Source organism: Archocentrus centrarchus, chromosome 3 (genome assembly GCF_007364275.1).
Source record: "Archocentrus centrarchus isolate MPI-CPG fArcCen1 chromosome 3, fArcCen1, whole genome shotgun sequence".
NCBI classification, from domain to species: domain Eukaryota; kingdom Metazoa; phylum Chordata; class Actinopteri; order Cichliformes; family Cichlidae; genus Archocentrus; species Archocentrus centrarchus.
Window position 1 is genome coordinate 28,231,273 of NC_044348.1, and position 24,373 is coordinate 28,255,645.

At 40.5% G+C, this 24,373-nt stretch overlaps 1 protein-coding gene and 1 long non-coding RNA gene across 3 annotated transcripts; one reads left to right on the forward strand and one right to left on the reverse strand.

The window, feature by feature from the left end:
• Window positions 1-8,445: 8,445 nt before the first annotated feature.
• Window positions 8,446-11,856, reverse strand: irx5a (iroquois homeobox 5a). The gene is made up of 3 exons (XM_030726372.1): window positions 11,206-11,856; window positions 9,886-10,291; window positions 8,446-9,229 (listed from the first exon to the last, which is right to left on the reverse strand). The coding sequence occupies exons 1-3, from the start codon at window positions 11,446-11,448 to the stop codon at window positions 8,523-8,525; spliced, it is 1,356 nt and encodes a 451-aa protein (XP_030582232.1). The 5' UTR covers window positions 11,449-11,856; the 3' UTR covers window positions 8,446-8,522.
• A 2,828-nt stretch (window positions 11,857-14,684) lies between these two features.
• LOC115778304 (uncharacterized) lies at window positions 14,685-24,165 on the forward strand. Of its 2 annotated transcripts, none has more exons than XR_004019766.1 (3): window positions 14,685-17,265; window positions 17,959-18,083; window positions 23,024-24,165. It is a non-coding gene; the product is annotated as an uncharacterized LOC115778304 (long non-coding RNA). The 2 variants fall into 2 exon arrangements; XR_004019767.1 differs by lacking the exon at window positions 23,024-24,165 and adding an exon at window positions 18,701-19,128.
• Window positions 24,166-24,373: the final 208 nt, after the last annotated feature.

Below are 24,373 nucleotides of genomic sequence, written 5' to 3' on the forward strand. Positions count from 1 at the left end.
AAAGCAAGTCTTGTTTCAACACCATAATGGCATATGCAAACACGTCTCTTTCATTTTTTTTGTAACACAATAGGTGCTTCCTTTTGTGTACTTGGCGACCATTGTTGACTCATTACTAATACTTCATAGCTGCTTCTATTCCTTTTTGCTTTTGTACTTATTGTGGCCGGTGCATTGGGATCTGTGTGGGGTGGCGGTGGTGGTGGAGGGCAGAAGAAGTTGCAGGGATCTGGTTTCCCCCTGCTTTTCCCACAAAAGTGATCAGAGGCTGAAAGCTGAGAGCTCATGTCCCTTGCAGCAGGTTTACTCACATTTCCAGTTTAACCTTTTATTAAACTGTCCATTGTGCTCCCCGCTCTGCCCACAGACCATCCGTTACATTCTCATGCCCATCAGGTCAGTCAGGTTAACGGCCAAAAAAGAGGTAGCAGGTAGGAGGACAAAACTATCTACTCTCTGTCACTCTGGAGCCTGCACAACACATTGGCAGAAAGAGAGAGAGACTATATACTACAACTGTTTGATGAGCAGCAGGGCAATAAATTCATTAATCATCATTATATGCCTCATCAAACTCTTTGCCAGTCTCTCCATGGGAGTTACACAAATTAGCCAGTAAAATAGCAGTAATTTTAGAGGAGCTAGGTAAGTGCTTTTTGATTGCTTTCTTGAACAATGCTTCCCCTGACAAGCTAATAAATCAGATCTTTCTATACTTAAAGTGCAGCTACTGTGAACCCAATCCGAGCTCCCTAAACAAAAAAAGAAAAAAAAGAGAAAGGAGGCTGTGCGGGACAAGAGGTTTTACTACAGCCAAAGTTCTTTCACAGATTTGTTTTGGATTCCGCTTCTTTATTCTGCAACAAAGAGGCCCGGTTACAAAGCTTTTGATATCTGAATGAAGTGCTGTTATGTCTCTAGATGCAACCGGGGATTTTCTCATATTGGCTCAAAATAACCTAATGTTTGACTTGAGATGAAAAAGACCTGAGCCAACAGTGACCATATGGTGAAAAATTCAATTAACTGTTTCTCCCTTTCTTTTTTTTTTTCTGGTCTAGTTTTATACATAGTAGGTTGAGTGAGATGCATAGGCAGATGCATAGCTGCCAAATGCAGGCGTTTGTCTGTACAGAGAATCCTAGCTGGCAGGTGATGCATACCTACTACAGTGAGCATATCCTTTGATCCAGATGGTCATTCCATGCAAGACCAACAAATCATTCATCAGACTGGAAACGGCTCCTTTATTGAAAATGAGGTCAATAGATGATTTGAGCCTAGTTTGTGGCTGGCCATGTTAGCCTGCTCCAGGTATTAGCAGCTCTCAGTTAGCGTGTTAGATGGGATGTCTCAAGTGGGAAGGGATGCAGTTGGAGCAGTTAGCAGAGAGGGGGGTAGTTAGGGGTGGTCTTTATCTGTTTAAAGCCCCTCTCTGATGAGATTACCTATTGGAGTTGGCTGTAAACCATGCTGTTAATCAGGGTGCAGCAGCCAGCACACTCCCACTGGCATGCAGCCACTGCTAGACTTTTTTTTTTTTTTTTGGATGGGTGATAGAGAAGAAAAAGAAACTACCAGTTATTTTGTTGGCCATTTTTTAGCCCTTTTATCAACTTAATGTCTGGAACATTCATGTGTCATGAAGCATGAACAAGAACTAAACTCATTTATTTTCCTTCATGTTTGGGTTTAGATTTGGTTGCCATCTAATTTGTCTTTTGAATTATAGAATCCAGCTGCTACCTGTGTGTACCAAATCCAGGGCAGCCATTATGGTTGTTCTTGATTGGACAGTTTGTGTGTTGCATCACTAGCAGGCACTTTACTAAATTGGCACTGAGACACTGTCACACATGGGGTCCACGCAGCTTACTTCCTTTCATCATGTGGGAGCGCAGGCCAGTCTGGAACAGGGAGTTTTGGATGAGTCGAGCAGCAGCGGCATCTCCTTGCCCTTCCTCATTAACGTTCTCTCCACACACCGCTGAATTGAGCACAGCTCAAAATAACTTTGGGGATGGGGGATGGGGGGGTGGGGGGTGGTGCCCCGTTTATCTCCATCTTGGGAACTGATCCAATTAAGTAAGTGCCCATTTACATCCATCAGACTACACCAAATTGGGAGGAAAAGTGGGAAGCTCACCGCAAACGGAAAGAGCTAGCAGTGAGAGAAGGTCCATTTGTTGTGCAAGGTGGTTTGGAGAGGGTAACGTGTCCCATATGAACAGTGGATAATGGTAGTGTTACAGGGAGTGTATGTGTGAGTGCTTATGTTTGACTAACTGCGTATGCGCAGGCATTATAGCGGTCATTAGGACAGATATCTGTGTGGTAATGTGGAGCAGATGTTGAGAAGAAAGGGATCATTTAAAAGGGCAAATGTAAATAAACAGTCAGGCAGCTTGGTACCCCTCCTCCCTTGTGGACCCCGTGAAGTCACTGAAAGAAAACAGTTCATCAATCTTCTTCAAAAACATTAATATTGTGAAAAAAAGGAGGGCCCTATCGACTCCCATTAATATTTTCTTCAATTACTTTTATTTTATAAATCTTTAATACTTGCATGATAAAAAACTACACATTGTAAGGTAGCAAGGTTTATCACAGAACACAAGCACTGGCTTTAGCTCACCTTTTTGACCAGAATGAGGGAGGAGCCGTGTGAAGGTACAGACAGAATCTGTACTGAGTCACAGGAGGAAGAACCTGCCGGTGTCTCCACTTCCAGATTGGATGCACACACTTACTGCTCTGTGGCGGTGCATACCTGAGGGAGTTTGGCGTGAAGTAGGCTATAAGTCTGCCCCACATATGTAAGCCTGTGTGTGTATGTGCACCTCCTCCAGGGCAGGGCAGACCCCCCCTAGTGTGAACACCAGTGAGTCCTTACATGGGCACTGAACACAGACCCTTTGCAGTCACAGGGTCAAAAGCTCACACCACACTGCTGTCAGAGTAGAGTGGTCAATGACCAGCCCCTGTCAAGGAGTTAAGATGCTTTCAGAGAGGTGAAATGTGTGTTTTTGTGTGGTCATTTATGTAAATTAAAATTAGACAACTCTGCATAGTTAAAACAATTCTCCAAAATGTTTTAACTCTGCATAGTTAAAACATTTTGGAGAATTGTATTGAATTAAGGCTGTTAATATAATTACCCAACACTGAATTTAAATGGGAACCTTCAGAATTATTTTTATTTGAGTATTTAATAGATAATAATCCACCCATATCTAAATATATTTTTCACAGTTTTCTATTGGAACTGAATCCCTTAGTTCTCCTTACCTGAACCACTGGCCTCCAAAAACTTCACAGTTCATCACTCTTCTTTAACGTTTTTTTCTCCTTTCCCCCCTTCTGCCTTATAGAGATGTTTCATTTATGTGTGTGTGTGTGTGTGTGTGTGTGTGTGTGGGTGTGTGGATGGGTGGCTGGGTGGATGTGTGTGTCTAGCGGTGGGGGTGGGTCACTTTAAACATCTCACAGCTGAAAATTACACGTGTAATCTCTCCCAAAGGAGTTCTATGGAGAAATAAAAAAACAGTCCATGAAGTGCACAAAAATAGTGGTAAATCAGTCTCTGCCACCTTATCTGGGCCGCCTTGCCATGTGTTCAAAAGCGTTTTATAACGTCACTTAACATGAACGTTGGAAGCATAAGAGGCTCGAGACTGACTTCACACTGACACCAATTTAAGGCTTTCAAAGGTGAGCAAATATACGCACACAAAAATGAAATAATCACAAGCAGTTGCTCCCAAGCACGGCACATGTGAACCTCATCGACTTCGGACGCAAGTCTGTCCAGGAGGCTAAAGCTGAAATATAGTGGGCTTAATTAGCCTTCTCATAGAGGAAATTATGATGATTAAATAACCTAAGCTTTTTATGAACCTCCCCAAGAAAGAGTCGCTCACATTTTTACATCTTTTTTTTTTTTTTCTTTTTTTAAAAAAAAGGAATGGCCATTATTTTTGTGACATGTTATGTAACCATACATACATCCGTTTTCTTCCGCTTATCCAATTCAGGGTGGCGAGATGGGCTGGAGCCTATCCAGGCTGCCATAGGGCGGAGGGACACCCTGGACAGGTCGCCAGTCTGTCGCAAGGCTAAGACAGGGAGAGAAACAACCATTCGCACTCACATTCATGCCTGTGGACAATTTAGAATCACCAATTAACCTAACCCAGAACCAGAGATTGTCTCTGACCTAACCCCACTAACTGCGTGTGTTTGGACTGTGGGAGGAAGCCAGAGTACCCGGAGAAAACCCGCGCAGATATAGGGGAGAAATGCAACCTCCACACACAGAAAGGCCCCAGATGGTGGTCGAACCCACGACCTTCTTGCTGTGAAGCGACGGTGCTCACCACTGTGCTTCCCTGTTATGTAGCCATCACAAAAATAATGATTAAAAAAAAAATAAAAGAAACATTTTTATTTTACGGATTATGGCAGCAAGATGAGGTTGCCCCTGTGACTTACAGGGCAAGCCGTGTTTGAAAAGCAAACGTGAGAATTCAGTGAAACAAGTATCTCAACAACCGTCTGCTTTTAAGTCACAGATATAACTGTTCTAAAAAAAATACATAAATTACAAAAAAGAATAAAATAAAAGTCACCCTCCCTTTATTTGAGCATTATTTTATACCGCATTTGGCAAAAGTCGTGTTGCTAATCATACCCACTGTCAGTAATCTGTCCGGGTCAAGTACAGCGGGTGTCTATTTACACATTTGAGCTGAATTTGACCCCAACTTGTATGTGTTGTATCAGTAGGCTGTTTGTAAGCTCTACCGTTTGCTCAGTTGAGTAATCCTTCAGCGATATTGGGAATGTGTTTATCAACAGGTTTTTTGTTTCACCTTGTAGTCTGACATACAGTAGCATGTGATAGGCCTTCACAGAGCAGTCCAGTGGTAAGTGTGCAATCTGTTTGGGCCTCAGCGTCTTTGCCCCTGCAGAAAAATCTCTTACCAAACCGAGGAGTAGTGTCCAGCAGGTCCGCTCCAAATAGTGTCAAAATAAAGATGGTAAACTGATCTCGAGCAGATTATCTGAGAGGCAGCTTTCGATGTACACAATGAAATCACACGTTTTAAAAATACTGTAAGTTAGCCTGTGCTGTAAATTTTCCGCAAAGTTCTGTCAGCTTGGGAAAAACATTGTTTATTCTTTTTTTTTTTTTTCTTTTTTTTTCTTTTTTTTTGGGGGGGGGGGGGGGGGGGGGGGGGGGTCGATTATCTGACACCATTAATATTGCTGGGATGTGGATGTACCACTGACAAACCTGCGCTCTTGGCTTCACAGATAAGTACAGTAATAAAAAGGATTATATGAGGCCGCTTTATTACATCCTGCCGTTCCCCAAAGTGTCGAAAACAAACAAGGAACCACGGTTTACTCTTGTTATTCATTAGTCTTATAATAGCACTATTTTAAGTCACCACTGAAAGTCTCCCTTATGACACCGAAACACTGAAGCACACACATAAATCTACTTTTAATGTGCATAAATAAAGCATAATCAGCGGCAGAGTAGCCCACTTTTCGGCTACTTTTTTTAAAAAATGTTATTTTATTTATTTTCTTTTCTATGACAAAGAATATAATTTGTCCATTTCTGCTTTTTTTTGATATGATTAATGTGATAATGTGGTAATGGAAAATTCTAATTACGCAATAATTCGATTTCAGATGCTTGAGTATAATAATGAATTCACTTCGGGTCTGAACAGGAAAAGTTAGTAGTTAGTTCAGTACATTTTAATTAGGCGTCAGTCGCTTAAAATAGATGTAAAGCCGCGGGCCTTTATTTTCAGTTTTGAAAAAAAACAAAAACAAAAAACTTTGATATGATAACGGTATAAGAAGAGGGAAGTTTTTTTTTTCTTTTTTCAAAGCTGCTTCTAAACGCTCAACACCAACAAAGTCGGAGTGAATGCAAAGACCTTATCCAGCTCTTTCTACTGTGTTTCTTCTCCTGTCGGATTATTTTCCCCATTTTCACACGTGGGAATGGTTTCACCCCTACTTAGTATTCTCACATTGTAGCAATTCCAACAATGAACCGACACGCCATTCAAGTAGAGGGGTAAGCCAGGCAAGTTGCAGAGCCTATCCCTTTAGGCTGCCATGCCTCTGATGAAGGGTTGTAAATTCTGCGCTCTTCCTTCAGCAAACCCGGGATAATTGATTGTATATATATATATATATATATATATATATATATATATATATATATATATATATATATATATATATATATATATATATAATCGGATAAAAAACGGACTGCAAGGACTCCATTATGATCACCTTCCTCTGGATATTTATATCTATTACTGTAAAAATATCAACCGCCTCTACAGCGCAACCACGCACACTGGCGCGCACACAAGACCACAGTAACATGAAAAAATCCTATCTGACATATCCTTGCAGTATTTACCTAGACCCACAGATATTATTTATGCTGCAGAAATAGTGTTTATATTGTCCCCGTGAAACATTTTCTTCAATCTGAGAAAAGAGCGCAGTTTCTAATAAAACTCTAGTACTCTCTTAGGGGACATTGCGTGGGACAGTTCAATACTCCGGGGGTCAGCAAAGAGAGAGAGGGGGGAGGGAAACACAACTAATTATGCTATTTAGCCGGCTGATGTGTCGCAATCACTGCTCCAGCACACTCTGTCAGATTAAAATAGAGGGCCCGAGTAGAGGACATTAAGGCTAAGGGAATTATATAAACCTCAGGGGAGATTTCAAGCTGAAGAAGGGGAAAGTAAACTATAGAGATTAATGGCAGCCATAAACAAGAGCATTCTGTCCCACCCTAGTAGAGGTCAACAGTATCGCCAATAATAATGATAATAATAGTAATTTTATACATTCATCAAAAAAGAAAGAACTGAGGCCTGCTTTGGCTCTCCGTTCCAATACCAAAGTTGTTATTATTATTATTATTATTATTATTATTATTATTATTATTATTATTATTATTATTATTATTATTATTATTATTATGTTTTCTTATTACGGTTTTTTTTCTGTCATTCTATACAGTCCCAGTTTTGATTTAAAAAAAAAAAAAGCATTGTCTTCTCTTTCTAAAAGTAATGTTTTCTTCCTTTTAGTTCTATATGTCGTTTATTATTATTATTATTTTGTATAGCCGCTTGTCAAATTTGTTTCAGATTTGCTATAATCCTTATAATAACTGTGACCATTGTATGTGGCCCATTGGCTTCACTTCTTTTTTTTTTTTCCACAAGGCCATTTGATCGGGGATGGGTCTCTGTGACGGATTAACCGAGTCCCCCCTGAAATTAGGAGCAAGTGTGACACCTACCTGCAGAAGCTGGAAGAGTTAGAAAGCAGTGCCTTGCTACAGGCTACACGCTATCATAATATCTTTCTGTATCTGCTGTGTGCGAGACAGCAATCTCGCTTTACTTCAAACTAATGTTTCACATCTAACGCGCTATTAAAGAGGCTCTCCATTAATGATATATAATAGGGCAGTATGTTCTAAATGCATCATCGCGTCCCTTTTAACAGCTTTGCCACGCCTTTGGAAAATAGCAATGAGGTCTAAATTTGGCATAAAATCGAGCTCATTATGGAGTTCACCACCTGATTGCTCTGCATAAAACACGATAGGTAATTGGGTTAAATGAGTGCTCCTTGGTGTTATTATATCAATATCTACATTAAGAAACCTACTGAAGTAACGGAAAAAATGAGGCCTTGTGTGCATTTTAAAGAAAGATAGAAAAATGGCATAAGCCTCAGATTAAACTGTAACTGGTTTGTTACCAACACTTTTTTTTTTCATTCGTCGAATCCCTATGAAAATCTGCAAAACCAAAACTGCTCTCTTAATTATTTCAAATATTCCAACATCCCCCTTTTCCCACTTGAATACTGGCCCATTTCTTTCAAGTTTGTTTGAGATCTTACCATGATATATATATATATATATATATATATATATATATATATATATATATATATATATATATATATATATATATATATATATATATATATATAATCATCTGTCACGACAAATTGAATTATAATTTCGCATAGATTAATTGACACTTAAGCATTTTAAACACATATCAGCAATACGAACTGCTCCCCAAAAATAATCGCTGCACAAATATATATATATATATTTTTATCCATAATTTACTTCAAAGATAGTGTGTTGTCCATTTTAAATACAAAAATGCTACATTAAATATACATGTTAGTCTTTAATACAAATAGACTCAGGCGGCTGCAGCGATTAAGACCATTCTTGTTACATTTTAGGATTAACCATTCAGAAACTTAAAAAAAAAAAAAAAAAAAAAAATGAGGATAAGCATTTACTCAGAAAATAACTGTTCTCAGAATTTGCTTCATCATTGCTCTTTTTTTCTTTTCTTCCTTTTTTTTTTTTTTTTTTTTTTTTTAATGCAACCAAAATAAATAAATGTCCGTGGTGAATGAAAAATATTCAGGTATTAAATGTTCGACATACCTTTCTTTAGTTCATATGGGGACTCTTTACAAAGATCTACCTGCGTTTGGCCTCTGACTTTCTGGCTCTCCCTTACCAAAGCCTCAGCTCTATTTAACACAGTCTGGTTTAATCCATTGAAATGTGCCGTGGAGCCCGTGGTTACCGAGCCGTGGTTACTGTGAAGGTGTCCAAAACTGCCACCATAGTTCGTGTAGCCGGGGTAGAAGGGGGAGGTGTAGTACAGAGGCCTGGATAGGACTGTGCTGTTGGGGAGCGGGCACTGAGGGGAGGACCGTGATGGAGAAGCGCTAGTGCCCATTACAGTGCTCTGACCCAGACCAGGGCAAGACTGTGACACCTCGCCGCTGCCCTTACACCTGTCTGAGGACGTGGCGATTTCCGCAAGGGACCAGAGTTTGGGTTTAGGCGCGGAGGGGGGCGAGTGGATAACAGAGGTCACGTTGCTGGTGACCGTACCCGATGCATGGCTCAAATCTGACGGCTTGTCTTGTTGCGCAAGCTGGTTCCCCCGGGGTATCGCTGAGGGAGACGACGTGGTTGGTTTTGCAGAATCCGGCAACAGCTCTGTAGTCCGCTCCTCCTGGTCTTTTAACTCCGCGTCACTCAGAAGGTGATCCGTGTCTTTGCTGTGGTTTTCTTCTTTAAATCTGTCACAGCCTATGTCCCCTGGGTTTAGAAGTTTGTGATCTAAAACACACACACAAGAAAACCAGCATTACTTCCTAATAAGCATTAAAATGTTCATAAAACTGCACCATGTGTTTTAGATGATTATCAAAGAATTAAACACAGATGCAAACTGAACGTGGATGTGTAAAAATATTTGAGTACCTTTGCACTTTTCTCTTACAAACAGTAATTGTGCTATAAAACATCCTCATAAACATGTGACAGTCTAAAAAGGAAAATTAACTCCCCATAATTGTGAATTGTAAGTTCATATAACACGAATTAAAGTCTGAGCATGCACTACACCGATTATTTTACATTAGAAATATATTTAATGGGTTAATATATCAAAATATCTGTTGTGACGATAAGAAGCGTTCAACAGAATAATCGGAATTTTAGCGGAATACCCAGTGCAATTCACCAGCTGCAACCTTATTATGCAGTTAAAGATAAATTGAGTGCTAAATAATTTGCGTCACCAGCAATTTCAGCCTCTGAAAAGTCAAACGAGGGGAGTTCAAGGTGATTATTATTTAAAGCAATTGTCCCATTATAAATAATATACAACCATTAACCAGCAATCAATTTTGCACCCAGAGTGGAAAGACTGCGATGAAAAATTGATGATTTTTTTTTCTTTGCCCCCCTCTTTTTTTTTCTGCACCACCGACCTGCTTCCGTGTCTGTGGAGTCTCCCTTATCTGTGGGCTTGTTTGGCTCGTCGTCGTCATTTTTCTCCAAATCAATATTTTCGTCCTCCTCCTCGTCCTCGCTCCGGTTCCGAGGAGTCCAGGTCATTTTGTTCTCCTTCTTTAACCTCCTCCTGGCGTTGGCGAACCAGGTGGACACCTGGGTGAGGGTCATTTTGGTAATGATGGCCAGCATTATCTTCTCGCCCTTGGTAGGGTAGGGATTTTTGCGGTGCTCGTTGAGCCAGGCCTTGAGGGTGGCGGTGGCGTCCCGGGTTGCATTTTTACGGTATGCCGGGTCACCGTAAGGGTAGGTGCCCAAGGGTGCTGCATAAGGATGGTATCCTATTGAGCCCGCCATTCCCGTAGTGTGGTCATAGGGAGAACTCTGTGATAAAAATGAGAAAGTGTGCAAAAGTTCTGTTATTCTTTAAACTGCTGCAAAATACTTGGACTTGCGGCACACAAAGGTAAACACACGTACACGACTCCACACATAAACACGCGCACGAAGAGTCACGCAAGCACACACTCTTAAACGCGCAATGCACTGGCTTTAATCCAGTCGTTCAAGTTTGGAGTTAATGTTTATGGAATGGTTTTGAACTCAACTGGATATTTGAAATTGGATTTCGGCTTCGGTCTTTTATTTTATTTTATTTTATTTTTGTTATCTTGATGCCAAATTGCCGTGACTCTTACTGCTGCTACTGAAACAGAACAGTTAGAATAACGTAAAAAATATTATATATGGTGCCCCTAAAATTATTTTTTCCTTGTCTATTATACCGCGATGAATCTTTGAACAGTGGTAAATGGGCCCATAAAACCAGTGTGCATTACTTAGTTTGTGAGAGATCACTCACAGAGAATATGAGGAAAATCAAATAAAAATTTTCTTATTTTTTTTACCCCCCACAACCTTAAGTATGTAAGTTTTATATTTGGGCCATCTACTAGGTTTATAAGAAACAAAAACAGTGACCTAAGCTGCCGCACACGGCGCGTTTAGATGAATCAGGAGCTTAGAAGCTTCGCTAAGGCATTGTCCAATTAAAAAACTGCTTTTAACTTCAGAACTGTAATAGCGCACGGCTCTTTTAGATTTGTTGCATTTACTAAGCATTATGTTTTCTGGACATGGAATTCTGTACTTTTCTATCCATGTACTTTTCAGTGACGCACATTTCTTCTCAGTGGCTTGACTCCGACTGCGCAACACACACCTAAGGGTTCTATAACGAGTTAATTCCCTCGCTTTTGCTACCTATTAGATTGAATAATCACCTTTAGTGTACTCACCACATATGAGGTGAACGTGGCAGCTGCCGCTGCGTCTGCACTATATGGCAAGTGGGAGTTGTAGCCTGGCGAGGCGCTGGTGAACGCAGTAGATCCGGCATATGGCGCAAACGCAGATCCCGAAGAGGATCTCCCAAGTTCCTCGGTTCTGGGTCCCGATAGAACACTGGTGCTGTACGCGGGGCACGAATACAGGGCTAATGAAGCGGACGGCTGGTACAAGTAGCCCTGAGGATATGCCATGCTGGAGCCTGGAGAGTATAAGCCACCTAACTTGTGCACTTTCCCCCCTTTATTTTCTCATGCGCTGATGTCGGAGCGCATAGAGCTGTCTGCAGTCCCGCTCTCTGTCCCCCCTTCTAAATGGCAATCGTGAAGGCAAAAAGTAATTTTTTTTTAGATAAAAACAGGCTTGGATATTGGTTGGATTTCTTTTTTTTTTTTTTTGGTAGCTGCCAGCCAGCCAGTCAGCCACTGTCCGCCGGAGGTTTGGTCTTGTTTTGTTTTTCTGCTGCTCCCTTATCTGAGTTGAACCGTCGCTCTCATGCCCATGCAGAAGTTTTTTTTTTTTTTTTTTTTTTTTTTCTTTGCCAGTCGGACGGGGGCTTTGCTTGGGAAAATGTCCTGCCAAGATGCTAAGTTGGAAATTGAGGATCCTGACGCCTACTACGCTGCACTCTACGCTCCTCCTCTCGGGGTGTAGTCACCGAAGGAAAAGGCAAGCTTATGCTGGGTAACCACAGCCCTGCCCAAATCCATGCTCTCTCGCTCTCTCTCTCTTTCTCTCTCTCTCTCTCTCTCTCCAGCACCCCCTCCTTTCTGTTGCGTTAACTAACAACCCTTCTCATTCTCTATTTCTCTATTTTTTCTTCTTTAACAAGGCTTGTTGCAGTAAGTCTCAAGTGCGCCTTGCAGCCCCCCCTTTGGATGGCGACACCATGCGAGTCTGTCAACTCCTAACTTTCTTCTTTTTCTTCCAAATAGGAAGCCGTCACTTTCACACTTGATCAATAACAAGTCGGCTGTTGTATGCCAGGATATGGGCTCGCAAGATACCAGCAGGAATTAAAAAAGACGGTCCACCGCAGTGCTCTCTTTTTGTTATTCTTTCTTTGTGCTTAAAAATGTCCTCATTTCACATACGTGCGTTAAATCAACAGACTGACGCCGCGCGATCTCCGTGCGCCTTGCGTTAAAATCGGCAGTTGGGGTTGCAAATGGATTACTACAATTGTGCAAGTCGACTCTCTTGCGCACGGCGCATGTTACATTGGTAAGACACAGTATAGCCTGTGACATCTCAAAAGTAAAAGTAAGATGGCGCAAATTGTGCTCGAGCGACAACTATGTGAGAATAGTTTTGTAGGTGAGCAAACTTTTTTTTTCTTCATATCGGCGTTTTTATGTTCTGATTGTAGAAGTGTTGTTTTTCCACGGCGCGATCACGACTAAATAGCTTTTTGCAAATTATCCAGAAATGGACCAGTTGGATAGGCTACACTCTCAGGAAGTCCTGAAACCTCAAACCAGGGCAGGTCCGTGCCAACAACATCAAATCTCACTGGGCATATAGCTGTAATCTCATTTAGTCGCTGCAGATGCATTTATATGCTGAAATTCTAAACAGTATTTAATATTCTTCTTTATCGTTAATTAGTTTAATAAATTTAATAACGATACAGTTGTAAAGCACACAACAGTTGCTATCATTATTATTAATATTATCATCATCATCATTATTATTATTGAATACTTGGGAAGAAATCTCGTTCTTTCGCAAGTATGTAGTATTAACTTGGCTTAAAAGTATTATCCGAATTTTATAATATTGTTTATTATGTTTCAGACATCTAAAAACCATTCTCATTCTGGTGACTTTCCAGTTCAAGTCTCAGATAAGCCGAAAGGGATCGCTGTAGGCGCTGCTAAAGAGTGTATGTGCACACGCTGTCACGTGTTTCTTGCGTTCCGAAAACCTCTAGAGAGCAAAGAATGATGACGCTGGTACAGTGGGAGCAGACTCAGACTTACGAGGGAGAGAAAGAGGGGGGGAAAAAAAGAGAAGGATGGATACACAAAGCGATCCTACAGTATAGCCTAATCAGATGACAGTGATACCATGAGCCCTAGTTTCACAGCGCTCTGTAGTGATTAGACAGTCAAGTAATTACTAGAACTTTTCTCATAATAACAGCTACAAGAAGGGCAAGTTGAATCACTAATATAGTACTTTTTTTTTTTTTTTTATTTGTGTTAAAGTTAAAAGAAAACAACACCGTGAAACAGCCACATTATCTCATTATTAGACACAGGTAAATTTATTTAATGGTGAGCTGATTGTGTGCCATGAGCTATAAAAGTTCCATAACTGGAATATTGTGCCTTGTGGGCTGTTTCATCCCGAAATATTTAATTTGTCTATTTATTTCATGAGATATGCGAAAAAGTTTTGAGGGCCTCGGATGAAGGGTCTGTGTCATGTGTTCCTCCTTAATGCGTTTTGGTTCAGAGTTGCGCTCTGAAGTAGGAGGAGGACCCATAATTTGAGATCACGGAGCCTATAATAGGAGTAGGGTTATGGCAACTGCTCCCGCCTCTCAGCACTGCCCTGATAAAGGAGGAGGTATAGGTGAGTACAGTTTTGCTTTTTTTGTTTTGTTTCATTTTATTTTATTTATTTATTAACGCGGAAAGGTAGAGGTGTTCGCAATATTCCGGGGGTTAATCTTAATCTATAGTTTAAGTATTATGACATTATCTGACTTTGTCTCTTCCTATTCGCGATCACTTCTTCCCCCCCTGAGTGAACTGCCTCCGTTTTGACGCATGGAAACGTTTTTAAGTGGCAAAGAAGAATTGAATGAAAGATGATGCATGCCACTTAAAATGCCTGAGGGAGCAAGCGTAATCTAAATTGGATATAGAAGCTATTATTACACAACAGTATGCGTTGTGGCGGACTAATTGCGTGGCTGGGTGAGTTAAACAGTCAGTTAATGTCGAGTGGCAGACAGGTTTCTGGAGCGCACAAGGTCAGCTGTACTGCTCCCAAGCCTTTAGTGGTATACAGAAAAATGCTTGAAGTATTCATGGGATTTTTAACCATTCTAAATCTGTGTCCTAAACCGATTAGTTGACACCAATTTTTCTTTGATGTATTAGCTGAGGGCTTTTGCCACTTGGAAGCCAATTGAAATTCAAAACAGTTTTCGCTCCAAATGCTGTGGGGAGATCTGCTGCAAATAATGGATGTAATTTATTTTTGACCTTGCTTTTTCTTTTTTTTCTCTCTTTTCAAAAGGAAGGGTTGTTAAATGATTAAACATATGTGCACTATGCTACTTGACTAAACAACTGGCATATGATTGACTATTATTATTTTTTGTATTATAGATCAGAAAATCCCCCTTTTTGTGTATGTATTTTGAAAAGTAATAGGCATGACCAAAATTGTTGTTGCATTTTTTAATTTTTTAGTGCTAAATTTACTCTTAATAAGGTGTTACTGGTGTTATTTTTCCTAAATGCATTACAAAATAAAAATTGACTTTGTTTTTGTTTTTGAATCCCAGATCCATGTTGAGGAAGTCACCAAGCAGTCAATGAAACGCACCCTAACCTCCAAACACACAAGCACTCTTGCAAAAACAGCTTAAGTAAAATCACTTTGTTTATCTTTTGAGATGATAATTAATGAACACAGGTGCATATATAGTCAAATAGAACGTTTATCTCTGTATTTATAGCTGTAATAATTTGTCAGTTTTAGATCATTTAGTTTGCTCTTTTCCAGTTTTCATAAATGATACATTATTGCTATTCCTGTGACTGTCTAGATAGAATGCCTTAATGTTTTACTCAATAAGTATCACCAGTTTTACTCACACAAACTGATACCCAAGATTTGATGGCTTGATTTGACTTTAATAATCATACAATTTACATGAAGCACAATAATTCAATATGGCTTTCAGGGGAGAGAATCTATTTTCTGATCTTCTTTCTGTTCTTGTGATCTCTTTTTCTTTTATTGACCTGAATGAAGATGTATGGAGTGAGTGTGTGTGTGTCTTCGGTTTCCTCCTGATGGGGTATGTCAGCCCCCCCTCTTCTCCCTACTCCCCATGATCCCCGCAAGGCTGAATGGCAGGCCTCTGGATTGGCTAAGTGATGAAATGATGACCCTATTATGGGAAGCGATTCCAAAATGAGAGATATCAGACGAAGATTACACCCCTCTCTCACTGCCACGCCATCCTCCTGCAATACACTGCCAGCTGCACAGATGATGATTGATTTGCTTGAGATGGATCACAGGAAGCACCCATTGATTTTTCTGTGTTTTATCAAAAATATTTATTTACAGTTGTATCCATAGGGTGTATCCAGGCTCACCCCATGCCTCCTTTTTCCAAATGGGGGTTGGTATAAAAGGGATAATTCTCCCTGTTCCATGACAAGACGAATGACCTGAAGTATTATTTCAGAAATGAGTCAATAGGCTCAGTGAGTAAATGAATATTGATTGGATCTAATGAAGCCAGAGTGTGAATATGAGCCCTGTTGCAGGCTCCACTGCAGTGATGGTAAACCTCTCCAACTGAGTATTTTGCAGACCTGCAAGTGCAGCTGGGACAAAATACACCTCATGTTAGTTAGTAGCACAGATGGTGAATCAGCACACTCAACATTTCCCTTTTCCTCTCACTGGTGTTTACCTGTGTATTTTGATTATGATCTGAGAGTTTCCATACTTGACTCTTGTCTTGCCTGACTCTTGGCTAAATATGGTGAGGGTGCTATAGGCGCCATATGGCAATATCTAAGACTCTTGCTACTTAAAAGCTCTTGAGACATGTAGGAGGCATTTCTGTATCACCTGTACAAAGGTAAACTGATACAACATACAAATCAAATGACAACTAGAATGCTAAAACCACAGTGTGGGAGCTGTGCCCTAGATATTTGCACTGACTTAATCCAATTGAAATAGTATGAGTGAGTTGCAGGGGCTCCCAGGTCTGTTGCTTGCTTATGTATGTGATGCATAATAGAAGTTGACGAGGTTGGTGATAGATCACAGCCCAGGTAATGTAAACACATTAATCCCTCAGGGTTCATGTGCATGTTCTTTCTCTCCTTTTCTCTTATATCAGTCCCTCTCTCTATCTGTCTCTCTCTTTCTCTCTCTTCAAGCCCCCATCCTTCCCCCTCCACGTTCATCATCTTCCCTAAACGCGTTAGTGGAGCACAAACCAGAAGCAGCCTTAATCTGTCAACATGCCCTTTAATTGGAGGGAAAAAAAAACAACACGTGCTTCTGGTTATGCCATTCCTAAGTGCACATGCCAAAGAAACACAGAGTTCATGGAAGAAGTGATCCCAGGAGAGCAGGGCATAATTAAAAGTATCTTTTAATAGGCTTGTAATGCTGAGCCTGACTCTTGTTGCCTTAAGTAGAGGGCGAACTCTGTGGCTGGAGACGGACATGCAAGGGGCTTCTGCTGAGGGAGCCTGTAAACGATACATTGCCTCGTCATCATCAGACATGCAGTGTCCGCCTCAGTCACCAAACCCAAGACGACAGCCACTTTCCACCCCTGCCGCGGACACCTTCGCTTACCCGTTCCTGTGTTCTTTTGTTCTCAGAATGAGAGATTCTCCTCCGCAACATCACCTCTCCTCATCTGCTTCCCAGCCACTTTGGCAAGTTGTGTTCTACCTCCTACTCACAGCACCAGCGGGGAGTGAGAACTGGGACTTAGGGGTTGATTTGGGGCCTGCTGCACTGTAATCAAATGAGACTGCTTAGGGGAGAGGAGAAGGAGGAGGTGGAGTATTATGTTCTGTCGTGCATTCCACTGCAGCATTGTTGCTTTTTTGTTTTTGTCAGGGCAGGCTTTGATGCTGTATCCTCTTACCTTTGTAGTCCCGGTAGCCATGTTTCATAAACACGGAATGGGAAGCATCCTCAGCATTAGAAATTTAGATTGCTGCTTTCCTCCTGCCACTCTGCATTCCGCACGTGCCCGGTCGCATTCTCCATCTCCCATTGCTGAGGTATTAAGTTTCCTCTCCCATGCCTCTGATACATTTAAACATCTTACAATCAGCGCCTTTTATTCTGTGTGTCATGTATAATATGTGGAAACAACAATGCCAACATGGCTCTATGTTCCTCTCACTCTCTTGGTACTGAAGAAGTCTGCTGTCACTGTTTTGTTTCAGGACAATTGCACATGCAAAATGCTTACTTGCTTTAAATTGAGAAGTTGCCAGGTGTTCAATTTAGAGCTTGTCTTCATTATTAAGAGTGTAATATTAATATCAAGCTAAGCATTCTATAGTATACTGCTCTCTTTGTATTATCACATGGGGAATAGGCAATACTTGCTTGTCTTTGTAGTTAACTAAAAATCTCAGTGGGATAACAGTGTATTATAATCCTTAATCTATTTTAACTCATTAAAAGGCAAAGTGTTCAGCTTCGCTTCCCATATTTTATTGTCTCATTGCAGTTTTAGTGATATACTGTGTTCTCTGGAGAGTAATTTCACATGTAATTGAATATTTAAATGTCAAACAATGATGAGAATCATTGCAATATTATGACATTACTCCCACACGAAGGTATATAACATTTTGTTTTTTTTAAATTAACAAGGTAAAAAATTATTTTTGTCACCAGAATCCTTCTCTGTAACATGCCGTGCCTCAGATCTTTCTTTTCTTCTGCCTCTTCTTCTCGGAAAGTAACCATTTTGTCCAACATCTGACACACTGCCCTGGGTTATTGAGCCAGACGTGGAAATCCAAAGCGGAGATGCTCTCCTTAATGCCTGACACCTGGTGCAGATTTGGAAGGGATTGCACTACAGGTACTATCTTACCTCTTCACCAATCCCAGAAAGTCCCTTAGGTATTTCCTTTTCTTTCCACGGCTGTGTTTGTTTCTGCTCTACTTTGCCACCCAGGTATCAAGCCTCTGTTAGCTGGCCCCTGTGTTGGGATTAAGTTCAGAAGGTGTTGAAATACGATACCCATCATCCCTTTGATACATGTGATTCTGATTTGTTCAGGCATTTTTTTTTTTAGGACCCAAAAGGATATAAGTAGGATTAAAAATTATTATAAGTATGCCTCATGTTTTCAATAGAATAAAATTAAATAAAATTACCCTTACAAGGAGCCAGAGTTTTCTTTTTCTTTTTTTTTTAAATTTAAAGATAAGATAAATGATAAGAATTGTAATAATAACACTAAACAGAAGAAGAAGAAGTGTTTCTGCACAGTACTGTTACTGAAAGGCTAAATCTGCCACAAGTGCTTTCATTTGACAAAAAAAAGGAGTCCAGTCTGGAATGACTACTGATATTAAAATATGTCTGATGCAAACATCATTAATTTCCTAATTCTACATCTCTTCTACTGTTCCTCACATCTGCTTGTTCCTGTTGTTTGTGCACCCTTCTGCTCTTGCCACACCCTCCGTCAGGGTATGCTTTACAAGTGGATGTTACTCAGGAGTGTTGCAGCTCACCTTACTGCTTGCAGTCACATCTGCAGACTGTGGTGGAGCAGAATGGCTATCGAACATAAACACAGCAAGGACATCAAAGGCGGGAAGGTTGGGCTATACCACCTGAGCATGCTGATTGCAGTGCACCGCAATATCACCTGACCAGTGAAAGGAAAGGATTTTGTTGCACCAAGTCGAGACATAACATTCAAGAACAGGTTAGTATCATAGTGTACAATGTTACTGTTAGTTTTTAACAGAAGATTCTGAACTGAATTTTTTTGTTTGTTTCAAAAAATTCAAAAAGAATTTTGACTTATGAATGCCAAATTATAATTCAGTCTCAGATAACGCAAGCAACACAGATAAACTGTGAGAGGTGCGCCACAATAATGTAACAGTCTTTCCTGGATAATAATATAATAAGCAAGATAAGCAAGTGCACACTTGGTGAGCTTCATAGGCACACTGTTTATGTTGACACATGCAACTCTCTTCCTGATGCAAATGCAATCTAAACATTAAGCAAAGGGAAGGCAAGCGTAGCCCATAAAGGCTGTGAGCTCCAAACACTTTGAACAGACAACTATCACTAATCACTCCCAGAGCAGTGCGGCGTGTAATTACTCTGCCAAACGTTTGCCTTTCACAGCTTAGCACTGGGAGCCCTGACCCTACGCTTCCCTGTCTTTCCTCACCACCGTGCATGTGGAAGGAGAGGCCCCCCCCCCCGCCTGCTCCTCTTTCCCCTTTCTCTTTACCAAGGGGAAAGGCAAGCTGAGCTCCCTCTCAATATTTAGAGAAAGAGTTGGGGGGGGGGGGGAGGGGGAAAAAGAGAGGGAGAAAGACAGGAAGGGAGAAGACTGAGGTTGGTGCTTCCGGCTTTGTGGGAGCCCATTTAAACAGGCTTTGAAACCCTAGCCATCCGGAGATCAGAAATAGCCTTATTGACTGCATGGGCCCAGAAGTGACTGAGCACACAGGGTTCTTAAGAGTTCACTCTTCCTCGCCGCTTGGAACAGGGGGGTGGGCACCACATGCTGGGGCCCTCTACAAAGATTCTGAACATAAATTTTGCATCAGGAGAAAATATGATTTTTCCAGCTATTTTTAATGCCACACAGTTGTATCTCCATTTTTGGACAGTTGTATAATTTGTGTGTGTTTTTTTTTTTTTTTTGAAGAGTAGCAGACATCTAATTCTCTCCTTTCCCTCAGTCTTATTTATTGATATTAGTAATGCAGCTGTCATTCTGCAATGAGATCTGTCCTCTGTCTGGGTGAATGCTGATAAGATGACACAATGCAAATATGAAGTGTGATGGAGCCGCCTTGGCAAGCAGGTATAGAGTGTGCAGGGACCAGCATCCCATAATGACTATTAGCTAGATTTCACAGCCTGCTTCTGATCTCTTTCGATGACAGGGGCCTTTATAAGAGGATGGGTGTGTCACTGCCCCTCCTAATGACTCATATACATGTGCATACATACACGCACCCTGAAGGCATATATATATCTATATAATGGTGAATATTATACATGACTGTGTACAGTATATGAAGTTTAATACGATTTACCATCATTGTGGACTTTTTTTTATATTAAAAAAATTTATTTTTATCACAAAAAATGTGATAGATTTTTTTTTCCTTTTTTTCTTTTTTATGAATAAATGAAATCAGGTTGTTCTATATTTTTAGCTGGTCCACTGGCACAATGAAACTGAACTTTATAGTGGAAATTATCCTTTCCGCATATTATCAATGCATAATGTATCGTTATCTTAATTTTACCACTAGTCATTTTACCATATTGCCATATACTTCACCACTGTTGCAAAGGTTCATTTAGACTTGCAGAAGCTCAAAGAGCTCTCTCAGTTGCTGCATGATCTTGTATAAGCTTTTCAGAGAGTCCCATTTTATCACTGATGTAGTAATTTCACTTCATCAGTCAGTTGTGACTAAAAATACATCAGGGATTAGCTTCATGGCCAGACTATCTTCCACTGCTTTGATAACATAATGGGGGCTGGTGCTTGTGGTTACAATCATCTGATATGTAGGTTCATAACATTCAAAACTACACTTAGAGTACTACAGGCTCTTTGAAAGAGAAGAATAGACTGTGATCTTTTTAAACTCTCATAAAAATTGTGTGTTTTCCCCTTTTAATTCCTTTGTAGGAGCATTTTGCAAAGATGAAAATGGCTCCCACCCCCACTCCTTCCCCTTTCCAGTTTCTATTCTACACAAATTAGCTATGGTCCTGGAGGGCAAAATGACAAGAGGTTACTGGAAGACTATGTGTTTAATTAATTGAAAAATGCTTAAATTGCTTTTACAGTTGTTATACGGAGTGAAAAAAGGGAATCCATGTTGCCAGTACTCAACCATAATTAGCACCCACGGGAATTAAATATTTAGCATTAGCTGTGTTGCGGCACTTAGGACACAAATTTCTATTTTAACTATGAAAGCGAGCCTGTCTTAAGTGCATGAGTCTGTGTGGACAGCTGTGCAAAGTGGAACAGCACAGGATATTTCAGCGAGACACCCCAGTGGCATTTTGGGTCCTTCCACATCACATGTGTAAGAGATATGGCAGTTGTATTCCCAGGGGTTAGGCATTACTCAGAGTATTTAGTTTTCTAATTAGGCTGAGGGCCTTCGTCCATGCCTACCACCACCATGGGAGCCAATGAGAATTTCCTCTCTTATGTGTCAACTCTGAGACACAGAGAGAGAGAAAAAAAAAAGGAATGGAAAGAGGGAGATAAAGAGAAAGCATGTGTGAAAATGAGAGAGAGATGTACACATGGTTGAGGGAGAAATAAAAGACCTGCAGAAAAGCCTTTGTTTATTCCAACTTTAATTACACATTGCCTTTAATGACTCCACTGGTGTGTTTGAGGCTGGAGAGGGAGTAGCTGTGGAGCCTTAATGATCTGTAGTAGTGGATGTCAGCCGAGCCGTTGGAGACTTAAAGCCCATTTTTAAAACTCCCTTTTTGTTCGGGCCTAGAGGCGACAGCGCAAATGGAGTTCATGCTAAGCCACACTAGACCAGACTTGGGGACTATTTCACTGTCTGGTCAGCCAATTTCACAAAGGGCCAGGCCATTTCGAGGCATCAGCAGCTGACCGCAGCAACTGTTAAACTTGTCAGTGCGCATCAGGATACCCACTAATGAGAAGTAATAAAGGTTATCCCAACTTTTTTAAGTGTTTGATCTTTGTGCACAGTGGGATTTAAACATAGCACGTGGAAGGCGCACCAAGATTGGAATGGTAATTTGACCCCCATTTTATGTTTGAATGACGGCAGAGAAATACACACAAATAATTAAAAACTCAAACTTTAGAACTTGGATTAATAGTTTTGGGGTGTAACATGGATATCTTGGATTATTATTTTTGTGCAGGGACACTGGAGAGTACAGCCAGACTGGAAGACTGTCTAAAATTGCAATGGTCAATATACAACATGTCATAATGAGGCACCATAAATTAGATTTTTAAGAAATTGTACCTTGCTCCAGGGAAGCTTCAGTTTTTGTTTTTGTTTTTTTTTTAACTATAATGCTGGATTGAATCACTGAATCATGTTCAATTAACAAAACTGAATGTATGACCCTTTGAGATGCTGTGTTATTTGTTTTGACACACAGCTCTCAAAAAATGTACCCACCCCATCTTCAGTGCAGAACGTTAAAACCCCTTGTTCTGTAAAACAAATTCTCAGGATTATTCAAAGCTGTGAGAATTAAGATGGAAAAATCCATGCGTAAAATTACCGTCCATTCAACTTGAGGCAATATTTTCCTCTAGAGGCAAATATGTTAATTGAGCTTCCTAAAGTAGCTCAATCCTCAGGTTATTTAATTTCCCCAAAAGCCTTAGCTGTGCTGGGGTGGGGGGGTGGGGGTGGGGGGTGTAAAATTCTTTACACCAGCAATATTGCTATCAAGGGAAAAATAGCAGCAATGAGAAGAAATGGAAAAGAGCATTCTAGTGGAGGTTATCAAGAGCAAGAACAACTGCTAAGTCATGAGGAACACACACACGCGCATATATATATATATATATATATATATATATATATATATATATATATATATATATATATAAAATTGTATGTTGCAAGCATTTCAAAAATGTTAATGTTTAGCAAGCTGCTAAATTACTAGTATGCTGCCAAAACTGTTTTGAATAACACTAAACTGAGCTCTGAACCTGCCAAAGAATCATCTTCATAACTGTCATGTCATCTAATTGCTTCTGTCTGTTTTCCCCAAAGGCTGTGTCCAGCTCTGTCACTGGTCCTTAGTGCTCCAGCAGCCTGGTCAAAAAGACATCCTGGCAGGGTCCCAGGGTGGATGCATCGCCCACGCACACTGCTCTCGCCAGCTCCCAGAAGTCTTTGTGGTGAACCACTGACCATGCTGCTCCCTATTTTCTTCCAGCCCAGCAAATAATGTGTCAGAAAAAGATTATTGATAGCCCATAAAAGAAGAGCCAGAATGTTGTTGCTGCTCTGCTCCAACTTTAAAGAACAATGCAAGTGCTAAACCATCAGTTTCAATGGTGCACTGCTCCTGAAAGAGCACAGCATTTATTTTTCACATTGTTGTTCAGTTTGGATAAAAGGTGCTACAACTGGAACATGAACAGACAACAATAACTTCTATTTTTTAAAATGCTGCTTCATTTTCCCTTACATGCAAACCTTGTAGTGAGGTTGGCAACTTTGTACTGTGTCTATTCAAAAGAAAAATTAGATCCCTCAAAAGGAACATTTACATTTTCTCCCCGCTCTGTTGAGTCATTCACTTTTTTTTTTTTGCCAAGTTTACCAGACATTGGCGAAGCTGTTGCTCATCTGGCCTAAATGTGGCCTGAGTGGGTGATTCTCAGACAGATGAGGGAAGCTATATTTACAGAATTAACGATGCACTCCATCGGCCACACAACAGCTGCCTGCTACACTTAGCTAATTGAGACTGCAGGCCCATTCCCATTTGCAGAGCACTGTGATTGAACAGTTGGGCAGCTTTATGTGTGTTTTTGCTCTCCTCGTTCTAGAAATCAACACCGACGCTCCCATGCAAAAACAAACACTCGTTCAAGCTGACTGTGTGTTGTGGCACCGCTTGTGAAAAGTCTGCCCTTTTTCGTTGTTCTGTGTTTCACTTTTAATGTTGTTCATCTATCTTATCAACATGTTTGTTTTCGCCGAGGCAGTGCATGATGTGTCGGAGAGATGCAGCAAGGTTCATCTCAGCAGTAATGTTGTTAAATGAGAGAAGGAGCGGGTGTTTCAAGCCTGTGTGTGTATATACAACACTGTTTTGCTGTAAAATCTGTGTTTATGTTCACTGCAGGCATAATTCACAGTGTGTGTTAAAGGGCTCCAGGCCATGCAGGCACACAACTGGCAGCTTTTTCTCCCTATTGTGAGAAAAAAAAGAATAAAAAAAGAGTTTTGATAAATCACACTTTTATATATTATGTATACAAAAAAATTAATAAATAAACCTCACATTTAGATTTGTGAGCATATCTAAATTTTCACGTCACGGCTAATTTTTGTTTTCAGAATCTGCCTCATGTGGGTTTTATATTCTCAGTCAAATCCAGATGTCAGTAA

What these genes read in the sequence shown, in the direction of transcription:
- irx5a (XM_030726372.1), bottom strand. Translation starts at nt 11,448, where the DNA reads ATGGCATATCCTCAGGGCTACTTGTACCAGCCGTCCGCTTCATTAGCC. An exon ending in CCACGTTCACCTCATATGTG is followed by an intron (nt 10,292 to 11,205) that starts GTGAGTACACTA and finishes TTTTTATCACAG; the next exon opens with AGTTCTCCCTATGACCACAC. An exon ending in CTCCACAGACACGGAAGCAG is followed by an intron (nt 9,230 to 9,885) that starts GTCGGTGGTGCA and finishes TGTGTGTTTTAG; the next exon opens with ATCACAAACTTCTAAACCCA.